This window comes from Hyperolius riggenbachi, chromosome 5 (assembly GCF_040937935.1).
Source record: "Hyperolius riggenbachi isolate aHypRig1 chromosome 5, aHypRig1.pri, whole genome shotgun sequence".
Taxonomy (NCBI): Eukaryota; Metazoa; Chordata; class Amphibia; order Anura; family Hyperoliidae; genus Hyperolius; species Hyperolius riggenbachi.
The window spans coordinates 282,560,086-282,583,300 of NC_090650.1; the positions used below are offsets into that span (position 1 = coordinate 282,560,086).

Below are 23,215 nucleotides of genomic sequence, written 5' to 3' on the forward strand. Positions count from 1 at the left end.
AGAGAGGCACGTTGGATTAGGGAATTGGGGACTATTGGTCGTGGGGGATTAAATAAGGAATACGACTTAAATTTTGTATGGTAGATGTTCCATGGCTCTGGGTCTGTTGTTTGGGGGTAGGGGGTGTCCTTTGGGTCCCCTTCTCATTGTCACTTTTGTATCATAGGTTCTTATGCACTTTTTTACTATGCATTATAGAACTAGGGGTGTTATTTTATGGGTTGAGTCCGGGTCACCTATTGATAGCATTGGGCATGCGTATTTTTGTCTGTGTCTGTCCCGTATTTTTATACGCGCACCATGTGTCTGTTTTTCCGCATCGCGGTGGCATTAGGACGCCAGTAGAGGCGTCATTGCGTACGTCCTTCCACATTGGTTGTCATGTGACGGTATTTGCCATGGCGACGGCGGGCAGCGCTCTGTGTTCCTTCGTTTACAGTTTTATACTGTATATGACACATCCAAACCCATGCCCTCTGCATCATGATGCCCTGGATTCCTCCCAGGATCTTTTTAGATGTTTAACAGGTGCTATAGATCAGAGTTAGAAATATTTCTATTTACATGTTTATGTTACTGCAATGACGTCATGCATTTCAAAATGTTTGACCAATGGAGTGGGAGGGCGGTACCCTTTGTGGACAAGCCCTGCAGTTCCCAATCTGGTCCAGTCATTTGCATAAGTTCCTCTGATTGGTTGCCTTGTTGGAGCTTTGACTATGTAAAGAGCATGTCTTCAGTTGTTCATTTGGCTGTGTGGCGTGAACAAGGACTGTGATGGTCCGAAACGGTAGACCGTAGCCACTATGCAGCTTTAATGTTTGTATTTTTATGATCCAATAAAATAATCTTCTGATTAAAAGAGCTGTGCTGGATCGTCTTGGAGAAATTTATGGAAGAGTGGCAAGAAGAAAGACATTATTAACAGAAAAGCATAAGAAGTCCCATTTGCAGTTTGCCACAAGCCATGTGGGGGACACAGCAAACATGTGGAAGAAGATGCTCTGGTCAGATGAGACCAAAATGGAACTTTTTGGCCAAAATGCAAAACGCTATGTGTGGCGGAAAACTAACACTGCACATCACTCTGAACACACCATCCCCATTGTCAAATGTGGTGGCAGCATCATGCTCTGGGGGTGCTTCTCTTCAGCAGGGACAGGGAAGCTGATCAGAATTTATGGGAAGATGGATGGAGCCAAATACAGGGCAATCTTGGAAGAAAAACTCTTGGAGTCTGCAAAAGACTTCAGACTGGGGAGGAGGTTTACCTTCCAGCAGGACATCGACCCTAAACGTAAAGCCAGGGCAACAATGGAATGGTTTAAAACAAAACATATCCATGTGTTTGAATGGCCCAGTCAAAGTCCAGATCTAAATCCAATCGAAAATCTGTGGCAAGATCTGAAAACTGCTGTTCACAAACGCTGTCCATCTAATCTGAGTGAGCTGGAGCTGTTTTGCAAAGAAGAATGGGCAAGGATTTCAGTCTCTAGATGTGCAAAGCTGGTAGAGACATACCCTAAAAGACTGGCAGCTGTAATTGCAGCAAAAGAGGGTTCTACAAAGTATTGACTCAGGGGGCCGAAATAATTATGCACACCCCACTTCGCAGTTATTTATTTGTAAAAAATGTTTGGAATCATGTATGATTTTCATTCTACTTCTCACGTGTACACCACTTTGTATTGGTCTTTCACGTGGTATTCCAATATTATTGATTCATGTTTGTGGCAGTAATGTGACAAAATGTGGAAAACTTCAAGGGGGCCGAATACTTTTGCAAGCCACTGTAAATAACAGATATTTGACTTGATTCACTAAGACAAATAGCATGACTTATCCAAGTTAACATGCCGTATCATAGCGAGCGCAACTTATGCCTCCTAATTGGCAATGATGAGAGCTCCTCTCGTCCTGTCCTGATCCCCTGTGGGCTCGCTATGCTACTCTGAAAAGGCATGATAACTCTGATAAGCTGTGTTATCTCTGATAAGGCATGCTATTTGTCTTAATGAATCAAGCCCATTATATCCACCAATCAGTAATGAAAATGAACATATATCAATAGAAAGAGCATTGTATTTCCTTCCGGGGTTTCCAGGCAATCAGCACACCGCGCGTAATGACCACCTTAACACCTGGTGCAAGTGCAAGGCTTTGCCAGGCATTCAAATTGGTCTGTTAAAGGACCAATAGGAGCCCCAGTGCCTAGTGACACTTTCAAAGATGCTTTGCTGGGCTTGCTTGATATAGTTAAAGGGGCACTATGGCGAAAAATTGTAAAATTTTAAATATGTGCAAACATAAACAAATAAGAAGTACGTTTTTTCCAGAGTAAAATGAGCCATAAATTACTTTTCTCCTATGTTGCTGTCACTTACAGTAGGTAGTAGAAATCTGACAGAAGTGACAGGTTTTGGACTAGTCCATCTGTTCATGGGGGGATTCTCAGGGATTTATTTATTTTCAAAAGCACTTAGTGAATGGCATTTGCTCTGTCCAACTGCCAAAAAGCTGTGTAGCGAGCAGGGAAGCTGGCCAGCATCATTGTTTAAATCCTTTATAGGGAATATCTTTATAAAGAATAAAAGACTTGCTGAGAATCCTCTATGAAGAGATGAACTAGTACAAAACCTGTCGATTCTGTCAGATTTCTACTACCTACTGTGAGAGCAACATAGGAGAAAAGTAATTTATTGCTCATTTTACTCTGGAAAAAATGTACTTCATGTCTGTCTGTGCACATATTTTAGATTTTACAATTTTTTGCCATAGTGCCCCTTTAAAGGAGTTATCAGGCAATACTACGACGTCATCACCGCAGACCGGGAAGCAGAGGAGGCGAGGAACATGCTGGGAGCTTGGGGCTGGAGAAAGTCCCGGGTAAGTAGCCCTTATTTTATGTAGTATTGCCTGATAACTCCTTTAAGCATAGCAAGTACTGTTTGTCGCTCGTCTGGGATCTTCAATCAACATAATGAGAGGATGTTGGTGTTGGACATTTTTTAAGGGTATAGGCAAGGGATTAACTAAAGGTAAGTATTTATGGTCAGTAAGGACTAATCAAAAACAATTGTCATTGTTACATCTTTTTTTTTTTTTCATTTTAACTCTCTATTGAAATGGGAAAGGGATATTTCAGTAGCCCAATACCCATTCCACCTGGGTGGACGGGCATCAGGAGGCCCCCCTCCCCCCTCTTCCCCAGGGCCTACGCTCACAGCCTAGTTTACCTTCGTCAGGTGTCAGCCCAGGGATAAACACACTGGAAATGCAATGGGAACAGAGATGCCTTTTGCTGTATGTTAGAAAGATAATTTAACCATTTGCACAATATACTGTATTTGTGCCTGAAAGCTGTAAGATGTATTCTAAATCCATCTACTGCTCTTAAGAGACAAAGGCGAAATTATATTTCTTACATATAGGTAACCATGGGAACAGACCTAACCTACTGTATAGGGTGACTTTTGCCTCTGTTTTGCCTCTGTTTTATAACCTGGTTGGGAGCTGGATATTAGCACTTGTTTGTGTTTATAACCTGATGCTAGATAGTTCTTGATGTGCTGAATGGTTGAAGATTCTTGCTTGAGCTGCCATGTGTTGTGGCTTGTGATTTCACCTTTACGGTACTAGTCTAACTAGCATGTTAAAGGGACTCCGAGCAGTGCCTGTGGGTATGCCTTTAAGCATACCCACAACGAATTAATTATATCCTCACAACTACCGGCATGATGTTTGTAATAATATCCCCCTGGGTTCCTTGTATTTCATTGCATTGCACTAAATAGAGCTGCCGACACTGGGGAAAGTGTCATCCTGCATAATACAATGCTGAATAAGGAATCCAAGGATGGCGGCTGCGATTTCAAATTCGATTCGAAAATAGCGAAAACTAAAAGGCGTAGGGTGGCGGTGTATATATAAATGGAAAGAGGAGAAAGAGAGCTTCAAAATGGTATGCATCTTTCCATAGTTACTGCACTGTTCGGAGTGCCTTTAATGTCAGGATTCATAACACCATTTTGGTGATCTAATATTTGAAGTGATTTTATCTTTTAGAGTCGCCATTACAAAAATAATGTTTTTAGATTACAAAATGAATACAACAGGTGAAAACAGAATACTAGAATGCTCTGGAATGTAGATTGTATACAAGGCCATGTGTCTATTTGTGTAGCATTGTTCACATTCAATACATTTTATGTCAAATGGTGCTATCTTACACGTTTTATTAATTCTTTAAAAATCACTCATGTATTGGTTTCTAGAATGCAATTACTAAAGAGAAAGTCCAAAGAGTGAAGGACCGATTCATGTCTGCATATGATGTCACTTCAGATGGACGCCTACAGATACAAGAGGTATGATGTACATATTTATATTTATTAAGGCAATAACAATACCGCTAAAGCAATGAAGAGAAGTCTATACTGCATCATTGATGCAGAACTGTGCATACATTTCTTTTCAGTTAGACATGGATAATGCAGAATGTGGACTTCTACAGGTTATTAATGCATTGTGTAACCTTGAAGATAATTTTATGTGAAGTCTTGATTGAAACATATAGAGAACTCACTTCTGCAAGTAGGCCAGGGTTCTTTGCTTTTAATATACCTATAGTTTTAAAAATCTTTTTATTGCTAAAAGGAGCAATAATATAACCATAACAACAATAAATTATAACGAAAATGCTCATACAATACCTTACAGGTTTTGCATACAAAATATTGATTATTATGGCTTTGGGCTTACTGCTATTAATATGTAGTTGTCTGCCTTTATTTTAGCACACCTTGTTATGTTTAGAAAAGACAGATCACATAAAATAAGGAGGGGAGTTCTGTATGTTTTGAAAAATCTCTTTATATCCGTTATGAAAGAAGACATGGCTGAGGACTGTGGCAGAGTGGAGTCTGTATGGGAAAATGTTCATGTTGGAAGTAAGAGTTGTCAATTACTTATTGAGGAATATTATCAACCTCAAAACATAAAACAACATGGAGGAAGTATAATTATTGCAGCAGATTGAAAAAGCTACAAGCAAAAATGGGGTCATAGTTGTATGCAATTTCAATTATCCAAACATTAACTGTTATATTGAGGCTACTTGCTCTAGTAAAATTGGCAGATTGATTTACACGACAAGACAATTACTTAACCATGCTTGCTTGATGTGGTAATTTCAAATAGACCAGATATTATATCTTATCTAATGTGCAAATTTGAGAACACTTGGAAAACAGCAACCATAATACACTAGTAAGTAGTCAGATCAACTTGTGACCTGTGGCTGTGTGACTGTCCCTAAAGAGCAAGGGTTTGCAAGTCCACGGGGTGGGGGGAAAGGGGGCGCAATTTTTACACCCTCGCCCTGGGTGCAATTTAGCCTAGAAACTGCCCTGATTATACTCAAAATGGGTTAGCAGTGGGGTCCCGCAGAAATCAGTGCAAGGTGCAATCTTTTTCAATTTTGATCTAGTAGATGGAATAGCATGAAAAAAACTGAACTGAAGCATAAAGCAATAGAAATCGACCATGAATGCGCATAAAACAGCATGCTAACTCAAGCCAAAGATTTTAGCACACCAGGCAACCTGGGCCTTGCATTTACGTCACAGGTGCTACATTAGCAATTGGATCAGCTGGTAAAGCATGTATGTCATGCAGGAAGACAGATGGGACACTTTTTTTTACACTTGGAAGTGAACAAAACTCTATAGGTGCTAGTGTTTTCCAAGAAAAGTTTCTTGTGCAAATAGGGGTCATGTCTTGTTATATTGGTAATACTTCCAGCATTGCTTTTATCTAATTTATCCCCTGTTTATCCTGTATTTTAGTCTATGTTAGCACATTTCTGCCCATTAGGATAGAAGTGAGCTAGAGGTAGCCAGTAGAGCCAGGGCCAGATTTGTACTCTTTACCGCCCAAGGCCACTGTCACCAGCCGCTGGTGTAGCCTGCTCGCCTCCACACTGCAGTAGCCATCAGTGTCACCTCTCCACTCGTCTCCAGCGCAGAAGCTTTCTCTTCACCTCCCCCTCCATCTCCATCAGCCGCTGCTATACATCTTTCCCTCCAACCAGCATTCCTCACTTGTGACTTGCCAGCATGTTACCAGCGAGTCAGACGGGAAGAGGAAGCTTCTATGCTGGAGACGAGCGGAGAGGTGAGTGACTGGTGGCTGCTATTCCACATCCGCTTGTAACTCTGCAATGCTGCCCAAGTCCATAGCCGCCAGCCACAACGCCAGCGTGCAGAGAGAGCAGGGTGGCTGCTGCACAGGCGGCTGACAGCAGAGCACTGCGATCAGGTACTCGCCTGATCTCCCTGTACTGCAGCATTTGCAAGCTTGCAAATGCTGCACCAGTTTAGCCTGCTGCTTTGGTGCCCTTGCTCCTGTGGGGCCCTAGGCCATGGCCTAGGTGGCCTTGGCCTAAATCCGGCCTTGAGTAGAGCTGAAAAATCACAAACACTGGTTCACATGACAGCTGGGGGCCCCAGTCTCTCTCACTGGCTGGGGCCCCCAAACCACCATGCAATACCCAGAGGGAAGTGTGGGTGGGCCCTGGACCTCTCACCCCCAGGGAATTCACCCCCACTGCCTCTGAATTGAATGCTAACTGCAAAACACACAATTTGCTCACTCCCAGCTCACCTTTATCTGGTCAGCAGGCGCCAGTCAGCCAATCAGGTATACTGTCATACACCCTTTGCCTGCTGTACCAAATCTAGCAGGAATTGCATAAATTAGCATTCAGGTGTGAGGTTTTTAGTGGACGTAATCATAGATTACATCTTTTACAGGGCACATCTGTAGGCACATCTCCCACACAGTCCCCTCCCTAACCACTCACCTGTCAACCGCATCCTGGAAGCTGCAAAAAATAAATTTAAAATCGTAAACACTGGTTTGCATGACAGCCGGGGGCCCCAGTCTCTCTCACTGGCTGGGCCCCCCAAACCACCATGCGATACCCAGAGGGAAGTGTGGGTTGGCCCTGGACCTTTCTCCCCCAGGGAATTCACCCCCACTGCCTCTGAACTGAATGCTAACTGCAAAACACACAATTTGCTCACTCCCAGCTACAGCACTTTCCTACCTTTATCTGGTCATCATGCGCCAGTCAACCAATCAGGTATACTGTCATACACTGTCAAACGCCCCATGTAGGCACATTTCCAAACACGGTCCCCTCACCTGTCAACCGCATCCTGGAAGCTGCCAAAAAATGTTTTTAAATCACGGGGCGTCCCTGTAAAAGATGTAATCTACGATTACGACCAACCAAAGCCTCCCAGCTGAATGCTAATTTATGCAATTCCTGCTAGATTTGGTACAGCAGGCAAAGGGTGTATGACAGTATACCTGATTGGCTGACTAGCGCCTGCTGACCAAATAAAGGTGAGCTGGGAGTGACCAAATTGTGTGTTTTGCAGTTAGCATTCAGTTCAGAGGCAGTGAATTCCCTGGTGGTGAGAGGTCCAGGGCCCACCCACACTTCCCTCTGGGTATCGCATGGTGGTTTGGGGGCCCCAGCCAGTGAGAGAGACTGGGTCCCCGGCTGCCATGCAAACCAGTGTTTGTGATTTTAAATTTCTTTTTTGCAGCTTCCAGGATGCGGTTGACAGGTGAGTGGTTAGGGAGGGGACCGTGTGGGAGATGTGCCTAATCTACGATTACATCCGACCGGAGCCTCCCACCTGAATGCTAATTTATGCAATTCCTGCAAGATTTGGACAGCAGACAAAGGGTGCATGACAGTATACCTGATTGGCTGACTGGCGCCTGCTGACCAGATAGAGGTAGGACAGTGCTTTAGCTGGGAGTGAGCAAATTGTGTGTTTTGCTCTGAGTAGAGCTGGCAAGGTAAGTGTGAGTGGTAGGAGTGCAGACAGTGAAGGACTATTACATAGGTGATTGGTCTCTGATTTATGATTATTAGACCAATGGATGTGCTTCCAAGTTCCAACAGTGTGGATGAGCTAAATCTCGGGTGGACTAGAACATTAGTGTATGATAATCATTATGACAGGCAACAACACAGAGGAGGTAGGTGATGGTTTGGGTAGCCCAACATGTATAGAGCCTGGATGTCTTGTTTAGAGAGAATAACATTAAAGTAGAGTTTGCTTCCTCCCTGTGGAGTGCCCAACAGGCAGATGTAAAGTTGTGCTGCATGCACAAGGTCAGGACAGTAAGCCTTCAGACAGCATGGAGCAGAAAAGACAAGTAAATAGGGCAACATTTTTTTAAGTGCCTAATATTGTAGCACAAGTGTGAAGATGGGGAGGCGTATCTTCGATTCAATTCAAAACTGTCCCACTGGCGTATCCAGACGGGGGTTCTGGATGTATGGAACACCCCCCTGAGACTCCTGTACCTTTAAAAAAAATTCCCTGAAATCGATGAAGCAGACAAGCTGGTAAATATACAGAGGCTTGCCTGCAGGGTCTGTGGGAAAAACTCAGCTCTTTCCCTATTGTAAAGACTGCATGTAGACAGCTACATAAGGTATGTCACAGGCTGAAAAGTTTTTGACAGTCCCTAAACTCCAGGAGGGCTGCCTGCAGCTTGTGTGAGATTCTCCACACCCCTATGGATGGTATACCTATATCATTCCCCTATTCCCGCAATCCTCCCCACCATGTTGTTAATGTTTTGTTTTTGCTTTGGCAATGCTAAATGTATTTGGTCCTGCCAATAAATCTTTGTTGGATTTGGCTGGCAGGGACAGGAGACACAGTACAGGCAAGTAGCCTCTGTGAGATGTGGAACTGCAATACAGATAGGCTATCTGCTCTATCTCAGTCTCTCCACTCCACCTGGGGGGCAATCTCCCCCCAGGCCCCCTTTCATTCAGTGATTTAGGGCTGGTGTCTGGTGTATTCAGGTTTGTTGTTGTAAGGCAATGCAAAATACTAGGCTAGCTGATAAAACTGCAATTAAAGGGCAGGAAAGCTGGTATATATACACAGCATGATGCAGAGCTTGCCTGGAGGGTCCGTGGGCAAAAATCTGTCTCTCCCCTATGTCATAATGACTGCATCTTGTTAAACAAGGTGAACATTTTTTGACAGTCCCTAGACTCCAGGAGGGCTGCTTTCTGACTTGTGTGAGAGACTGGAGTCCTATTACAGGCAAGTAGCCTCTGTGTGATGTGGGACTGCAATACAGATAATGCTCTATCTCAGGCTATTCTCAATTTCTCTCCACTCCTCTTCTCTCTGGGCTAGTGCACGCCAAAATCACAATAGCAATCGCTAGCAATTAGTGAGTGCGATTTTCAGAGCGATTTCTGAATGAATCACTCAAAAAAAATGCTACATGCGGTATACCTGCGATTTTGAAAAAATCACAACGCTGCTGTGGGAACACCCACATAGGGTAACATTAGCCAAGCGCTTTTTAAATCAATGTTGATTTGAAAAATGCTCAGAAGCCCTCTTGGTGTGCACCAGCCCTCCCTCATTCACCTTTGTTTCCCTCTTCCCCTAGTGCTGGCTGGCTGTGTCTTCTTGTTATACAGGAAAGCTAAATAAAAGTGCAATCCTGGTGAGGCAAATTATTATTATTTAGTATTTATATAGCACCGCCATCTTCCGCAGATACATATATCCCTGCATCATATGGGTATCGCTTGCGACATGTGACATATTCCACTGAATTGTCCAAACTAAGTCTATCTCCCGTTCCTCTCTCGGGGAGTTGTTCCAGCGCTGTCCCCTGTTCAAATGTGCTGCTTCCAGAAGCCCTCAGAAACACTTGTGTCCTTGAGTACTTCCAAAGATAGGCAGCTCCGTAATACGCCACTGCACTTTTGTGCATGGGCAGTATGGAGCCACCTGTATTCGGAAGCACTCGGGGACATAAGTGCTTCTGGACCTTTCAGGAATCCCCCCATTAAAAATCCTGCGTTTGCCCCTGTGTCCCTCTGCAATTTGGGATATCCAACAAGAACTTTTACATCTATTCACTATGGACAAATTAGATGCTTGGATACATACAGAACGGAGTGCCAAGACGTTTTTAAAAAGTGGAAAAAATACGTAGAACACAGCTTTTCTCAGGAGGAGATACAGCGAATAGTCACATTTTTTCAATACACCACGTGGTATGCCACCATGGATCTATTAGAACAGTTAGAATCTTTGAAATTGAGCTAGACACATATATAGAAATTATGGGAATAAGGAACAGCGGAAAAGGGAGGGGGCTTGGGGGGTGGGACCTGGAGAGAATTTAAGGGGTGGAAATAGAAGGGAGAGGTTATCTTAGGCTGTTTTTTGAGTTTTTATGTTAACTTAGATTGTGTTACATTATTACCAATGCTGGATGTTACCAGTGAAGGCTTGCAAGCCAAACGTTCCAGCAGACTATGCTACAGGTAGTCCTTGGGTTACGAATGCCCAACTTACGAATGACCCGCCGATATGATTGGCCCGATCCCCTCGCGATTACGTCAATTCCGCATGGGGGAAGTTTGAAGAAACGGCTTCAAACGTCCCCCAAGTGCCGGCTCTTGCAGCAGCAGCATTGGACTCACTTCCAAACCGAGTCCAATGTTGTCTGTCGACTTCTCTCCGCATCCAGATCCCTCTAGCCGCGTACAGCACCGCTTCCTGATGTCATGTGACATACAGGAACCTGTATGCCACATGACATACAGCCGCTGTACGCGGCTAGAGGGAGCTGGATGCGGAGAGGAGGACAGACAGCGTTGGACTCGTAAGGAGGTGAGTCCAGGGGGGGGGGCAAAGAGGAGGCTGCACATAGGGATCACAGCAGGAATGGAGGCCCAGAGGGGACATAGAGAGGCACAGGGGGACAAACAGGCGCAGAGGGGGACACTGGAGGGAAAGGGGGGCACATGAAATTCAAAGGGGACAGAGATGGCACAGCGTTTCGACTTAAGAACGGATTTAGGTTAAGAACGAGCCTACAGTCCCTACCTCGTTCGTTAACCAGGGATTACCTGTATTTGTCTAAGTGAAAATTTCAATAAAGTATTTAAAAAAAAAACTGTCCATCTGTTCGTTAACACCTCTATTTGCCTTCTTTTTTGTTAAATCCACCTTTCTGACCAGATTAATACTGCAATCATAGGCAGAGAAATAACCTCTAAAGTGTGTTGTTATTTCATGTTTTGTTTTATTAGCCTGTAGTTCTCTAAACGCAGGAGAGAGCATGATGAAAATGTGGAAGAATACAGTGGTCCCAGTGTCTGTAGCCATCTTTAAGCTCTGCCTGCTCCACAAACACACTTCCACAAGGGTAGCTATATTTGACCTTTGCATCCACCCCCACACACACTGTAAAGGCCCATTCACACTTGAGCGTTTTGCCGGTGATTTTGGCAAAATGCTCAAATGCTAGCGCTTTTGAAAGCGCTAGTGTAATAAAAGTCTATGGGCCCATTCTTACTTGGGCGATTTGCGCTAATCGCCGCAAATCGCCCAAAAACGCGAAATGCAAATGCGTCGCCTTCACCATTTTCAGGCGATTTCCCGGCCATCGCTTTTCAGTGCTATAGAAGTGCTAAATGCGATCACGGAAAAATCGCCACAGTGTTCAGTGATTTTTTTTCAGCTGAAAAATCACTCACGCAAAACATTTTGCCCTTTCAAGTGTGAATGGGCCCTGAGACCCTCACACTCCACCTATGCCACTCCCATGAGAGGTTCTGCCCACCATATAGGCATGGCCGGCTCTAGACTTATTGTCACCTGAAGCAATACATTGTGAGGCACAAATCACAATACACTGTAATGAAACATACTACAGTATAATACATGTAGCCAGTAACAAAACATATTACATACCTGCTATTTATTCAGGTCACACAATTTTATGTATCTCATCTTCTTCTCCTGTGTTTGTGACCTGAGCTGCCTACCCCCACCTCACAGGCCTTATCTTATCTCAATGGTGGGAGTTGCATGACAGTGCGCAGGGAACTCACTCACAGAGTGGCCAATGTAGACAAATAAATAATAAAAGATTCTCTTTTTCCATAACTTATTACATTTACATAATTACCAGTGTTTTCCATGTACCCAAAATCATGTATACGTGTACTACAAATGACTGACAATTCCTTCCACTGTATTTCTTAATTTTTACTGTCCTTAGATCGTGTTTCCTTTATTTTTTTCTCTGGTAATATAACATCTTGACGTCAAGCTTGCTCACAGAAATGCACATGGCAATGTATTAGCTCAATGGCCTGTTGTGTAGGGAACATGTGCCCATTACTTATTACACACTGATGCACCTGGCTGAAATCAACACTGCTGCACAACAGTGTGCCTAAGCCTTTCTCGTATACTATCCATATCAGCAATACAGTTACCCAACCAACACTACACTTACCTAGAGGTGTACCGAACGGTTCGCCGGCGAACAGTTCCAGGCGAACATTGGGGGTTCGCGTTCACCTGCGCCAGGCGAACTTTTCCGGAAGTTCGATTCGCCCCATAATGCACTATGAGGGTCAACTTTGACCCTCTGCATCACAGTCAGCAGGCACATTGTAGCCATTCAGGCTACAGTAAGCCCTGGAGTCCCACCCCCCTTATATAAGGCAGGCTCCGGCGGCCATTACAGTCACTCGTGTGCCTGCTAGAGAGCTGTTGTGTTGAGTGAGAACCCACCTCACTGCATCTTAAGTACCTTTACTGTTGAGTGAACCCAGCTCACTGCATCTAACTACCCAGTACCTGTTGTGTTTACTTAACCCACCTCATCACTGCATATACCTAGCCTTGTGTTGAGTGAACCCAGCTCACTGCATCTAATTACCTGTTGTGTTGAGTGTGAACCCACCTGGCCACCTCACTGCATCTAACTACCTGTTGTGTTGAGTGAGAACCCACCTCACTGCATCTTAAGTACCTTTACTGTTGAGTGAACCCAGCTCACTGCATCTAACTACCTGTTGTGTTGAGTGTGAACCCACCTGGCCACCTCACTGCATCTAACTACCTGTTGTGTTGAGTGTGAACCCACCTCACCTGTTGAGTGAACCCAGCTCACTGCATCTAACTACCCAGTACCTGTTGTGTTTACTTAACCCACCTCATCACTGCATATACCTAGCCTTGTGTTGAGTGAACCCAGCTCACTGCATCTAATTACCTGTTGTGTTGAGTGTGAACCCACCTGTCCACCTCACTGCATCTAACTACCTTTTGTGTTGAGTGAGAACCCACCTCACTGCATCTTAAGTACCTTTACTGTTGAGTGAACCCAGCTCACTGCTTCTAACTACCCAGTACCTGTTGTGTTTACTTAACCCACCTCATCACTGCATATACCTAGCCTTGTGTTGAGTGAACCCAGCTCACTGCATCTAACTACCTGTTGTGTTGAGTGTGAACGCACCTGGCCACCTCACTGCATCTAACTACCTGTTGTGTTGAGTGAGAACCCACCTCACTGCATCTTAAGTACCTTTACTGTTGAGTGAACCCAGCTCACTGCATCTAACTACCTGTTGTGTTGAGTGTGAACCCACCTGGCCACCTCACTGCATCTAACTACCTGTTGTGTTGAGTGAGAACCCACCTCACTGCATCTTAAGTACCTTTACTGTTGAGTGAACCCAGCTCACTGCATCTAACTACCCAGTACCTGTTGTGTTTACTTAACCCACCTCATCACTGCATATACCTAGCCTTGTGTTGAGTGAACCCAGCTCACTGCATCTAATTACCTGTTGTGTTGAGTGTGAACCCACCTGGCCACCTCACTGCATCTAACTACCTGTTGTGTTGAGTGAGAACCCACCTCACTGCATCTTAAGTACCTTTACTGTTGAGTGAACCCAGCTCACTGCATCTAACTACCTGTTGTGTTGAGTGTGAACCCACCTGGCCACCTCACTGCATCTAACTACCTGTTGTGTTGAGTGAGAACCCACCTCACTGCATATAGCTAGCATACCCCCGAGATGGACAAAATGGACAAACCAGGTAGAGGAAGAGGTAGAGGCAGACCCAGAGGAAGGCCACCAATCACCGGCAGGTCTGTGGCTGTGCGAGGTGGTGTTGCTGTGATTTCATGCGGACCTGCCCCAAAATACAGTGCTCAGAAGAAGGCACGTGCCATCACTTCCCAAAATCGTGAGGAGGTGATTGAGTATTTAACACAGAACACCTCATCTCCCGCAGCCACCAGCGCTACAACAAGCACCACATCCGCTGCATTTGACACTTCGCAGGAGTTATTTGGTGGTGGTGGTGGTGAAATCACTGATTCCCAGCCACTACTGCAACAACAACAAGAAGGCGCAGGTACACCACCTCATACGTCTGAGTTAGGTGGCGATAGTATGGACGTAACGTGTGTGGATGGGGATGATGGTGGACCACCTGAAGTTGGTGCACTTGAGGAGGTGTCTGAGGAAAGCGCAGCTGGCCAGGAGGATTATGATGACGATTATACGGATACCACATATGTTCCTGGTAGAGGAGATGACCAGGGGGACAGTTCAGAGGAGGAGTCAGAGAGGAGTAGGAAGAGACGACTCCATGATAGAAGCAGAGGGAGCTCGTCCTCAGAAACAGCTGGGGGCAGTGTCCAGTGCCATGTATCGCCAGCTATGGCCAGGGAGCACACATGCCCTTCAACGTCAGCTGCTGCTGATGCCACCGTAGCGCCATCACCCCAGGGGGGCTCAGCGGTTTGGAAATTTTTTCACGTGTGTGTCTCAGATCGGAGCAAAGCCATCTGTTGTCTCTGCCAGCAAAAATTGAGCCGTGGAAAGGCCAACTCTCACGTAGGGACAAGTGCCTTACGAAGGCACCTGGAGAGAAGGCACAAACAGCTATGGCAAGAACACCTGAGTAAAAGCAGCACTCCTCAAAAGACAAGCCAAACTCCTTCTCCTCTTCCTCCTTCAGGTGCATCGTCTTCATCCACTTTCTCCCTTGCACCTTCACAGCCACCCTCCTCCACACCGCCTCTTCCCTTGAGCGGTTCCTTCTCCTCTGCCCACAGCAGTACCCAGCTGTCCGTGAAGGAAGTATTTGAGCGGAAGAAGCAAATGTCTGCCAGTCACCCTCTTGCCCGGCGTCTGACAGCTGGCGTGGCGGAACTATTAGCTCGCCAGCTATTACCATACAAGCTGGTGGAGTCGGAGGCTTTCCGTAAGTTTGTGGCCATTGGTACACCGCAGTGGAAGATACCAGGCCGCAATTATTTTTCTCAAAAGGCCATACCCAAACTGTACCGTGCAGTTGAGAGGCAAGTGGTGTCATCTCTGGCACACAGCGTTGGGTCAAGGGTCCACCTGACCACGGATGCCTGGTCTGCCAAGCACGGGCAGGGCCACTACATTACATACACAGCCCATTGGGTCAACCTGGTGACCGATGGCAGCAAGCAGGGAGTACGTGGCTGCGCAGAGGACCGACTTGTCACACCTCCACGGCTTGCAGGCAGGCCTCCAGCCACCTCCTCTCCACCTGCTATCACCGCTTCGCTGTCGTCATCCTCCTCCTCCTCCTCCTTGGCTGGTGCCGCCATCTCCTCCCCAGCTACACAGCCCCAGCACCCCAGGGCCTATGCTGCATGCCAGGTGCGACGGTGTCATGCAGTGTTAGACATGTCTTGCCTGAAAGCGGAGAGTCACACTGGAGCAGCTCTCCTGGCTGCTCTTAACAAACAGGTGGAGCAATGGCTGACCCCGCACAAGCTTGAGATCGGCAACGTGGTGTGTGACAACGGCAGCAATCTCATTGCTGCGTTGAATTTGGGAAAGCTGACACACATACCCTGCATGGCACATGTGCTTAACCACTTCCCGACCGCCGTATGTACAATTGGCGGCCGGGAAGTGCACCCCGCAAGGACCGCCGTATAGACAAATGGCGGCGGTCCTTGTAGGGGCATGGGCGGAGCGATCGCGTCATCCGTGACGCGATCCTCCGCCTCCGCCTGGCGCCGCTCACCCGCCGCAACATCCCGCCGGCCATACGGAAGCGCCGGCGGGATGTTAACCCGACGATCGCCGCATACAAAGTGTATAATACACTTTGTAATGTTTACAAAGTGTATTATACAGGCTGCCTCCTGCCCTGGTGGTCCCAGTGTCCGAGGGACCACCAGGGCAGGCTGCAGCCACCCTAGTCTGCACCAAGCACACTGATTTTCCCCCCGCCCCAGATCGCCCACAGCACCCATCAGACCCCCCCCTGCCCACCCCCCAGACCCATGTTTGCACCCAATCACCCCCCTAATCACCCATCAATCACTCCCTGTCACTAACTGTCAACGCAATTTTTTTTTTATCCCCCCCCCTGCCCCCTGCTCCCTCCTGATCACCCCCCCACCCCTCAGATTCTCCCCAGACCCCCCCCCCCAGACCCCCCCCCCCCATGTACTGTATGTATCTATCCCCCCTGATCACCTGTCAATCACCTGTCAATCACCTGTCAATCACCTGTCAATCACCCGTCAATCACCCCCTGTCACTGCCACCCATCAATCAGCCCCTAACCTGCCCCTTGCGGGCAATCTGATCACCCCCCCACACCAATAGATCGCCCGCAGATCCGACATCAGATCACCTCCCAAATCCATTGTTTACATCTATTCTCTCCTCTAAACACCCACTAATTACCCATCAATCACCCATCAATCACCCCCTATCACCACCTGTCACTTTTACCTATCAGATCAGACCTTTGCGGGCACCCAATCACCCGCCCACACGCTCAGATTGCCCTCTGACCCACCCTTATCAATTCGCCAGTGCATTAATTACATCTGTTCTTCCCTGTAATAACCCACTGATCACCTGTCAATCACCTGCCAATCACCAATCACCCCCTGTCACCCCCTGTCACTGCCACCCATCAATCAGCCCCTAACCTGCCCCTTGCGGGCAATCTGATCACCCACCCACACCAATAGATCGCCCGCAAACCGGCCGTCAGATTACCTCCCAAATGTATTGTTTACATGTTATCTTCTCTAAACACCCACTAATTACCCATCAATCACCCATCAATCACCCCCTATCACCACCTGTCACTGTTACCTATCAGATCAGACCCTAATCTGCCCCTTGCGGGCACCCAATCACCCGCCCACACGCTCAGATTGCCCTCAGACCCCCCCCCCCCTTATCAATTCGCCAGTGCATTAATTACATCTGTCCTTCCCTGTAATAACCCACTGATCACCTGTCAATCACCTGCCAATCACCTATCACCCATCAATCACCCCCTGTCACCCCCTGTCACTGCCACCCAACAATCAGCCCCTAACCTGCCCCTTGCGGGCAATCTGATCACCCACCCACACCAATAGATCGCCCGCAGATCCGACATCAGATCACCACCCAAGCGCAGCGTTTACATCTATTCTCTCCTCTAAACACCCACTAATTACCCATCAATCACCCATCAATCACCCCCTATCACCACCTGTCACTGTTACCCATCAGATCAGACCCTAATCTGCCCCTTGCGGGCACCCAATCACCCGCCTACACGCTCAGATTGCCCTCAGACCCCCCCTTATCAATTCGCCAGTGCAATATTTACATCTGTTCTCCCCTGTAATAACCCACTGATTACCTGTCAATCACCTATCAATCACCCATCAATCACCCCCTGTCACTGCCACCCATCAATCACCCCCTGTCACTGCCACCCATCAATCACCCCCTGTCACTGCCACCCATCAATCACCCACTGTCACTGCCACCCATCAATCAGCCCCTAACCTGCCCCTTGCGGGCAATCTGATCACCCACCCACACCAATAGATCGCCCGCAGATCCGACGTCCGATCACCTCCCAAGTGCAGTGTTCACATCTGTTCTCTACCCTAAACACCCACTAATTACCCATCAATCACCCCCTGTCACTGCTACCTATCAGATTAGACCCCTATCTGCCCCTAGGGCACTCAATCACCCGCCCACACCCTCAGAATGCCCTCAGACCCCAGCCCTGATCACCTCGCCAGTGCATTGCTTGCATCTATTCCCCCCTCTAATCACACCTTGAGACACCCATCAATCACCTCCTGTCACCCCCTAGCACACCTACCCATCAGATCAGGCCCTAATTTGCCCCGTGTGGGCTCCTGATCACTCGGCCAAACCCTCAGATCCCCCTCAGACCCCCTTCCGTTCACCTCCCCAGTGCATTGATTGCATCTATTTTCCCCTCTAATCACCCCCTGAGACACCCATCAATCACCTCCTGTCACCCCCCTAGCACTCCTATCCATCAGATAAGGCCCAATACAACCTGTCATCTAAAAGGCCACCCTGCTTATGACCGGTTCCACATAATTCGCCCCCTCATAGACCACCTGTCATCAAAATTTGCAGATGCTTATACCCCTGACCAGTCATTTTGAGACATTTGGTTTCCAGACTACTCACGGTTTTGGGCCCGTAAAATGCCAGGGCGGTATAGGAACCCCACAAGTGACCCCATTTTAGAAAAAAAGACACCCCAAGGTATTCTGTTAGGTGTATGACGAGTTCATAGAAGATTTTATTTTTTGTCAAAAGTTAGCGGAAATTGATTTTTATTGGTTTTTTTTCACAAAGTGTCATTTTCCACTAACTTGTGACAAAAAATAAAATCTTCTATGAACTCACCATACACCTAACGGAATACCTTGGGGTGTCTTCTTTCTAAAATGGGGTCACTTGTGGGGTTCCTATAATGCCCTGGCATTTTAGGGGCCCTAAACCGCGAGGAGTAGTCTAGAAAACAAATGCCTCAAAATGACCTGTGAATAGGAATTTGGGCCCCTTAGCGCACCTAGGCTGCAAAAAAGTGTCACACATGTGGTACCGCCGTACTCAGGAAAAGTAGTATAATGTGTTTTGGGGTGTATTTTTACACATACCCATGCTGGGTGGGAGAAATTTCTATGTAAATGGACAATTGTGTGTAAAAAAATCAAACAATTGTCATTTACAGAGATATTTCTCCCACTTAGCATGGGTATGTGTAAAAATACACCCCAAAACACATTATACTACTTCTCCTGAGTACGGCGGTACCACATGTGTGGCACTTTTTTACACCCTAAGTACGCTAAGGGGCCCAAAGTCCAATGAGTACCTTTAGGATTTCACAGGTCATTTTGCGACATTTGGTTTCAAGACTCCTCCTCACGATTTAGGGCCCCTAAAATGCCAGGGCAGTATAGGAACCCCACAAATGACCCCATTCTAGAAAGAAGACACCCAAAGGTATTCCGTTAGGAGTATGGTGAGTTCATAGAAGATTTTATTTTTTGTCACAAGTTAGCGGAAAATGACACTTTGTGAAAAAAAACAATTAAAATCAATTTCCGCTAACTTGTGACAAAAAAATAAAAACTTCTATGAACTCACCATACTCCTAACGGAATACCTTGGGGTGTCTTCTTTCTAAAATGGGGTCATTAGTGGGGTTCCTATACTGCCCTGGCATTTTAGGGGCCCTAAACCGTGAGGAGTAGTCTTGAAACAAAAATGACCTGTGAAATCCTAAAGGTACTCATTGGACTTTGGGCCCCTTAGCGCAGTTAGGGTGCAAAAAAGTGCCACACATGTGGTATTGCCGTACTCAGGAGAAGTAGTACAATGTGTTTTGAGGTGTATTTTTACACATACCCATGCTGGGTGGGAGAAATGCCTCTGTAAATGACAATCTTTTGATTTTTTTACACACAATTGTCCATTTACACAGTTATTTCTCCCACGCAGCATGGGTATGTGTAAAAATACACCCCAAAACACATTGTACTACTTCTCCCGAGTACGGCGATACCACATGTGTGGCACTTTTTTGCACCCTAACTGCGCTAAAGGGCCCAAAGTCCAATGAGTACCTTTAGGATTTCACAGGTCATTTTGCGGAATTTGATTTCCAGACTACTCCTCACGGTTTAGGGCCCCTAAAATGCCAGGGCAGTATAGGAACCCCACAAATGACCCCATTTTAGAAAGAAGACACCCCAAGGTATTCCGTTAGGAGTATGGTGAGTTCATAGAAGATTTTATTTTTTGTCACAAGTTAGTGGAAAATGACACTTTGTGAAAAAAACAATAAAAATCAATTTTCCGCTAACTTTTGACAAAAAATAAAATCTTCTATGAACTCACCATACTCCTAACGGAATACCTTGGGGTGTCTTCTTTCTAAAATGGGGTCATTTGTGGGGTTCCTATACTGCCCTGGCATTTTAGGGGCCCTAAACCGTGAGGAGTAGTCTGGAAATCAAATTCCGCAAAATGACCTGTGAAATCCTAAAGGTACTCATTGGACTTTGGGCCCTTTAGCACAGTTAGGGTGCAAAAAAGTGCCACACATGTGGTATCGCCGTACTCAGGAGAAGTAGTATAATGTGTTTTGAGGTGTATTTTTACACATACCCATGCTGGGTGGGAGAAATAACTCTGTAAATGGACAATTGTGTGTAAAAAAAATTAAAAAATTGTCATTTACAGAGATATTTCTCCCACCCAGCATGGGTATGTGTAAAAACACACCCCAAAACACATTATACTACTTCTCCTGAGTACGGCAATACCACATGTGTGGCACTTTTTTGCAGCCTAACTGCGCTAAAGGGGTCCAAAGTCCAATGAGCACCTTTAGGCTTTACAGGGGTGCTTACAATTTAGCACCCCCAAAATGTCAGGACAGTAAACACACCCCACAAATGACCCCATTTTGGAAAGTAGACCCTTCAAGGTATTCAGAGAGGGGCATGGTGAGTCCGTGGCAGATTTCATTTTTTTTTGTCGCAAGTTAGAAGAAATGGAAACTTTTTTTTTTTTTGTCACAAAGTGTCATTTTCCGCTTACTTGTGACAAAAAATAATATCTTCTATGAACTCACCATGCCTCTCAGTGAATACTTTGGGATGTCTTCTTTCCAAAATGGGGTCATTTGGGGGGTATTTATACTATGCTGGAATTCTAGCCCCTCATGAAACATGACAGGGGGTCAGAAAAGTCATAGATGCTTGAAAATGGGAAAATTCACTTTTTGCACCATAGTTTGTAAACGCTATAACTTTTACCCAAACCAATAAATATACGCTGAATGGGCTTTTTTTAATCAAAAACATGTTTGTCCACATTTTTCGCGCTGCATGTATACAGAAATTTTACTTTATTTGAAAACTGTCAGCACAGAAAGTTAAAAAAATCATTTTTTTGCCAAAATTCATGTCTTTTTTGCTGAATATAATAAAAAGTAAAAATCGCAGGAGCAATCAAATAGCACCAAAAGAAAGCTTTATTAGTGACAAGAAAAGGAGCCAAAATTCATTTAAGTGGTAGGTTGTATGAGCGAGCAATAAACCGTGAAAGCTGCAGTGGTCTGAATGGAAAAAAAGTGGCCGGTCCTTAAGGGGTAGAAAGCCCTAGGTCCTTAACCTGCTGGGCGGTCTGGACGAGCTCAGCTCGTCCAGTACCGCCGGAGCCTGCCGCTCAGGCCCTGCTGGGCCGATTTGGCTCAAATAAAAAGCAGCACACGCAGCCGGCACTTTGCCAGCCGCGTGTGCTGCCTGATCGCCGCCGCTCTGCGGCGATCCGCCGCGAGCAGCGGCGAAAGAGGGCCCCCCTAGCCGCCTGAGCCCAGCGTAGCCGGAACAAAAAGTTCCGGCCAGCGCTAAGGGCTGGATCGGAGGCGGCTGACGTCAGGACGTCGGCTGACGTCGATGACGTCACTCCGCTCGTCGCTATGGCGACGATGTAAGCAAAACAAGGAAGGCCGCTCATTGCGGCCTTCCTTGTTTATTCTGGGCGCCGGAGGCGATCGGAAGATCGCCTCCGGAGCGCCCTCTAGTGGGCTTTCATGCAGCCAACTTTCAGTTGGCTGCATGAAATAGTTTTTTTTTTATTAAAAAAAAACCCTCCCGCAGCCTGCCTGGCGATCTTAATAGAACGCCAGGCAGGTTAAGTGGTTAATCTGGTCGTGCAAAGATTTGTGTCCAAGTACCCAGGCTTAGAGGACGTCCTGAAGCAGGCCAGGAAGTTGTGTGGGCATTTCAGGCGCTCTTACAAGGCCATGGCACGCTTTGCAGAGATTCAGCGTAGAAACAACTTGCCGGTGAGACGCCTGATTTGCGATAGCCCGACTCGCTGGAATTCCACCCTGCTGATGTTCTCTCGCCTGCTAGACCAGGAGAAAGCCGTCACCCACTACCTGTATCATTACAGTACAAGGACACAATCTGGGAGGATGGGGATGTTGTGGCCCAACAACTGGACACTGATGCGAAATGCATGCAGGGTCATGGAGCCCTTTGAGGAGGTGACCAAACTGGTGAGTCGCGATGAGGGCACCATCAGCGACTTGATCCCCTACGCCTACTTCCTGGAGCGTGCCGTGCGTAGAGTGGTTGATACAGCTGTGGAGGAGCGTGAACAAGAAGAGTTAGGGCAGCAGGATTCATTGGAGCCATTTACACACGAACCCGATGTTTCCACAACACCGGCGGCAGCACAGAGGGGGGAGGAGGAGGAAGAAGAGGAGTCGTGTGGGGAAGGAGAGGAGTCAGACTCTGATGATGGTTAGAGTTGGGCCGAACCTCCGATTTTAGGTTCGCGAACCGGGTTCGCGAACTTCCGCGGAAGGTTCGGTTCGCGTTAAAGTTCGCGAACCGCAATAGACTTCAATGGGGATGCGAACTTTGAAAAAAAAAAAATTATGCTGGCCACAAAAGTGATGGAAAAGATGTTTCAAGGGGTCTAACACCTGGAGGGGGGCATGGCGGAGTGGGATATACGCCAAAAGTCCCCAGGAAAAATCTGGATTTGACGCAAAGCAGCGTTTTAAGGACAGAAATCATATTGAATGCTAAATGACAGGCCTAAAGTGCTTTAAAACATCTTGCATGTGTATACATCAATCAGGTAGTGTAATTAAGGTACTGCTTCACACTGACACACCAAACTGTTCACTGAACAGAACAGGTATGCAGTGGCGGGTTCACTAAACAGGTATACAGTGGCGGGTCCACTGAACAGAACAGGTATGCAGTGGCAGGATCACTGAACAGGTATGCAGTGGTGGGTGGGTTCACAGAACAGGTATGCAGTGGCAGGATCACAGAACAGGTATGCAGTGGTGGGTTCACAGAACAGGTATGCAGTGGCAGGATCACTGAACAGGTATGCAGTGGTGGGTGGGTTCACAGAACAGGAATGCAGTGGCAGGATCACTGAACAGGTATG

At 46.5% G+C, this 23,215-nt stretch overlaps 1 protein-coding gene across 3 annotated transcripts in view; it reads left to right on the forward strand.

The window, feature by feature from the left end:
• Nucleotides 1-23,215, forward strand: part of SCGN (secretagogin, EF-hand calcium binding protein) — a 116,407-nt gene that overhangs the window by 49,141 nt on the left and 44,051 nt on the right. For all 3 annotated transcript variants that reach the window (XM_068234659.1, XM_068234658.1, XM_068234657.1), the window contains exon 4: nt 4,275-4,367. In XM_068234659.1, the coding sequence (XP_068090760.1) occupies nt 4,275-4,367 (93 nt within the window). The remainder of the gene's footprint in view (nt 1-4,274; nt 4,368-23,215) is intronic.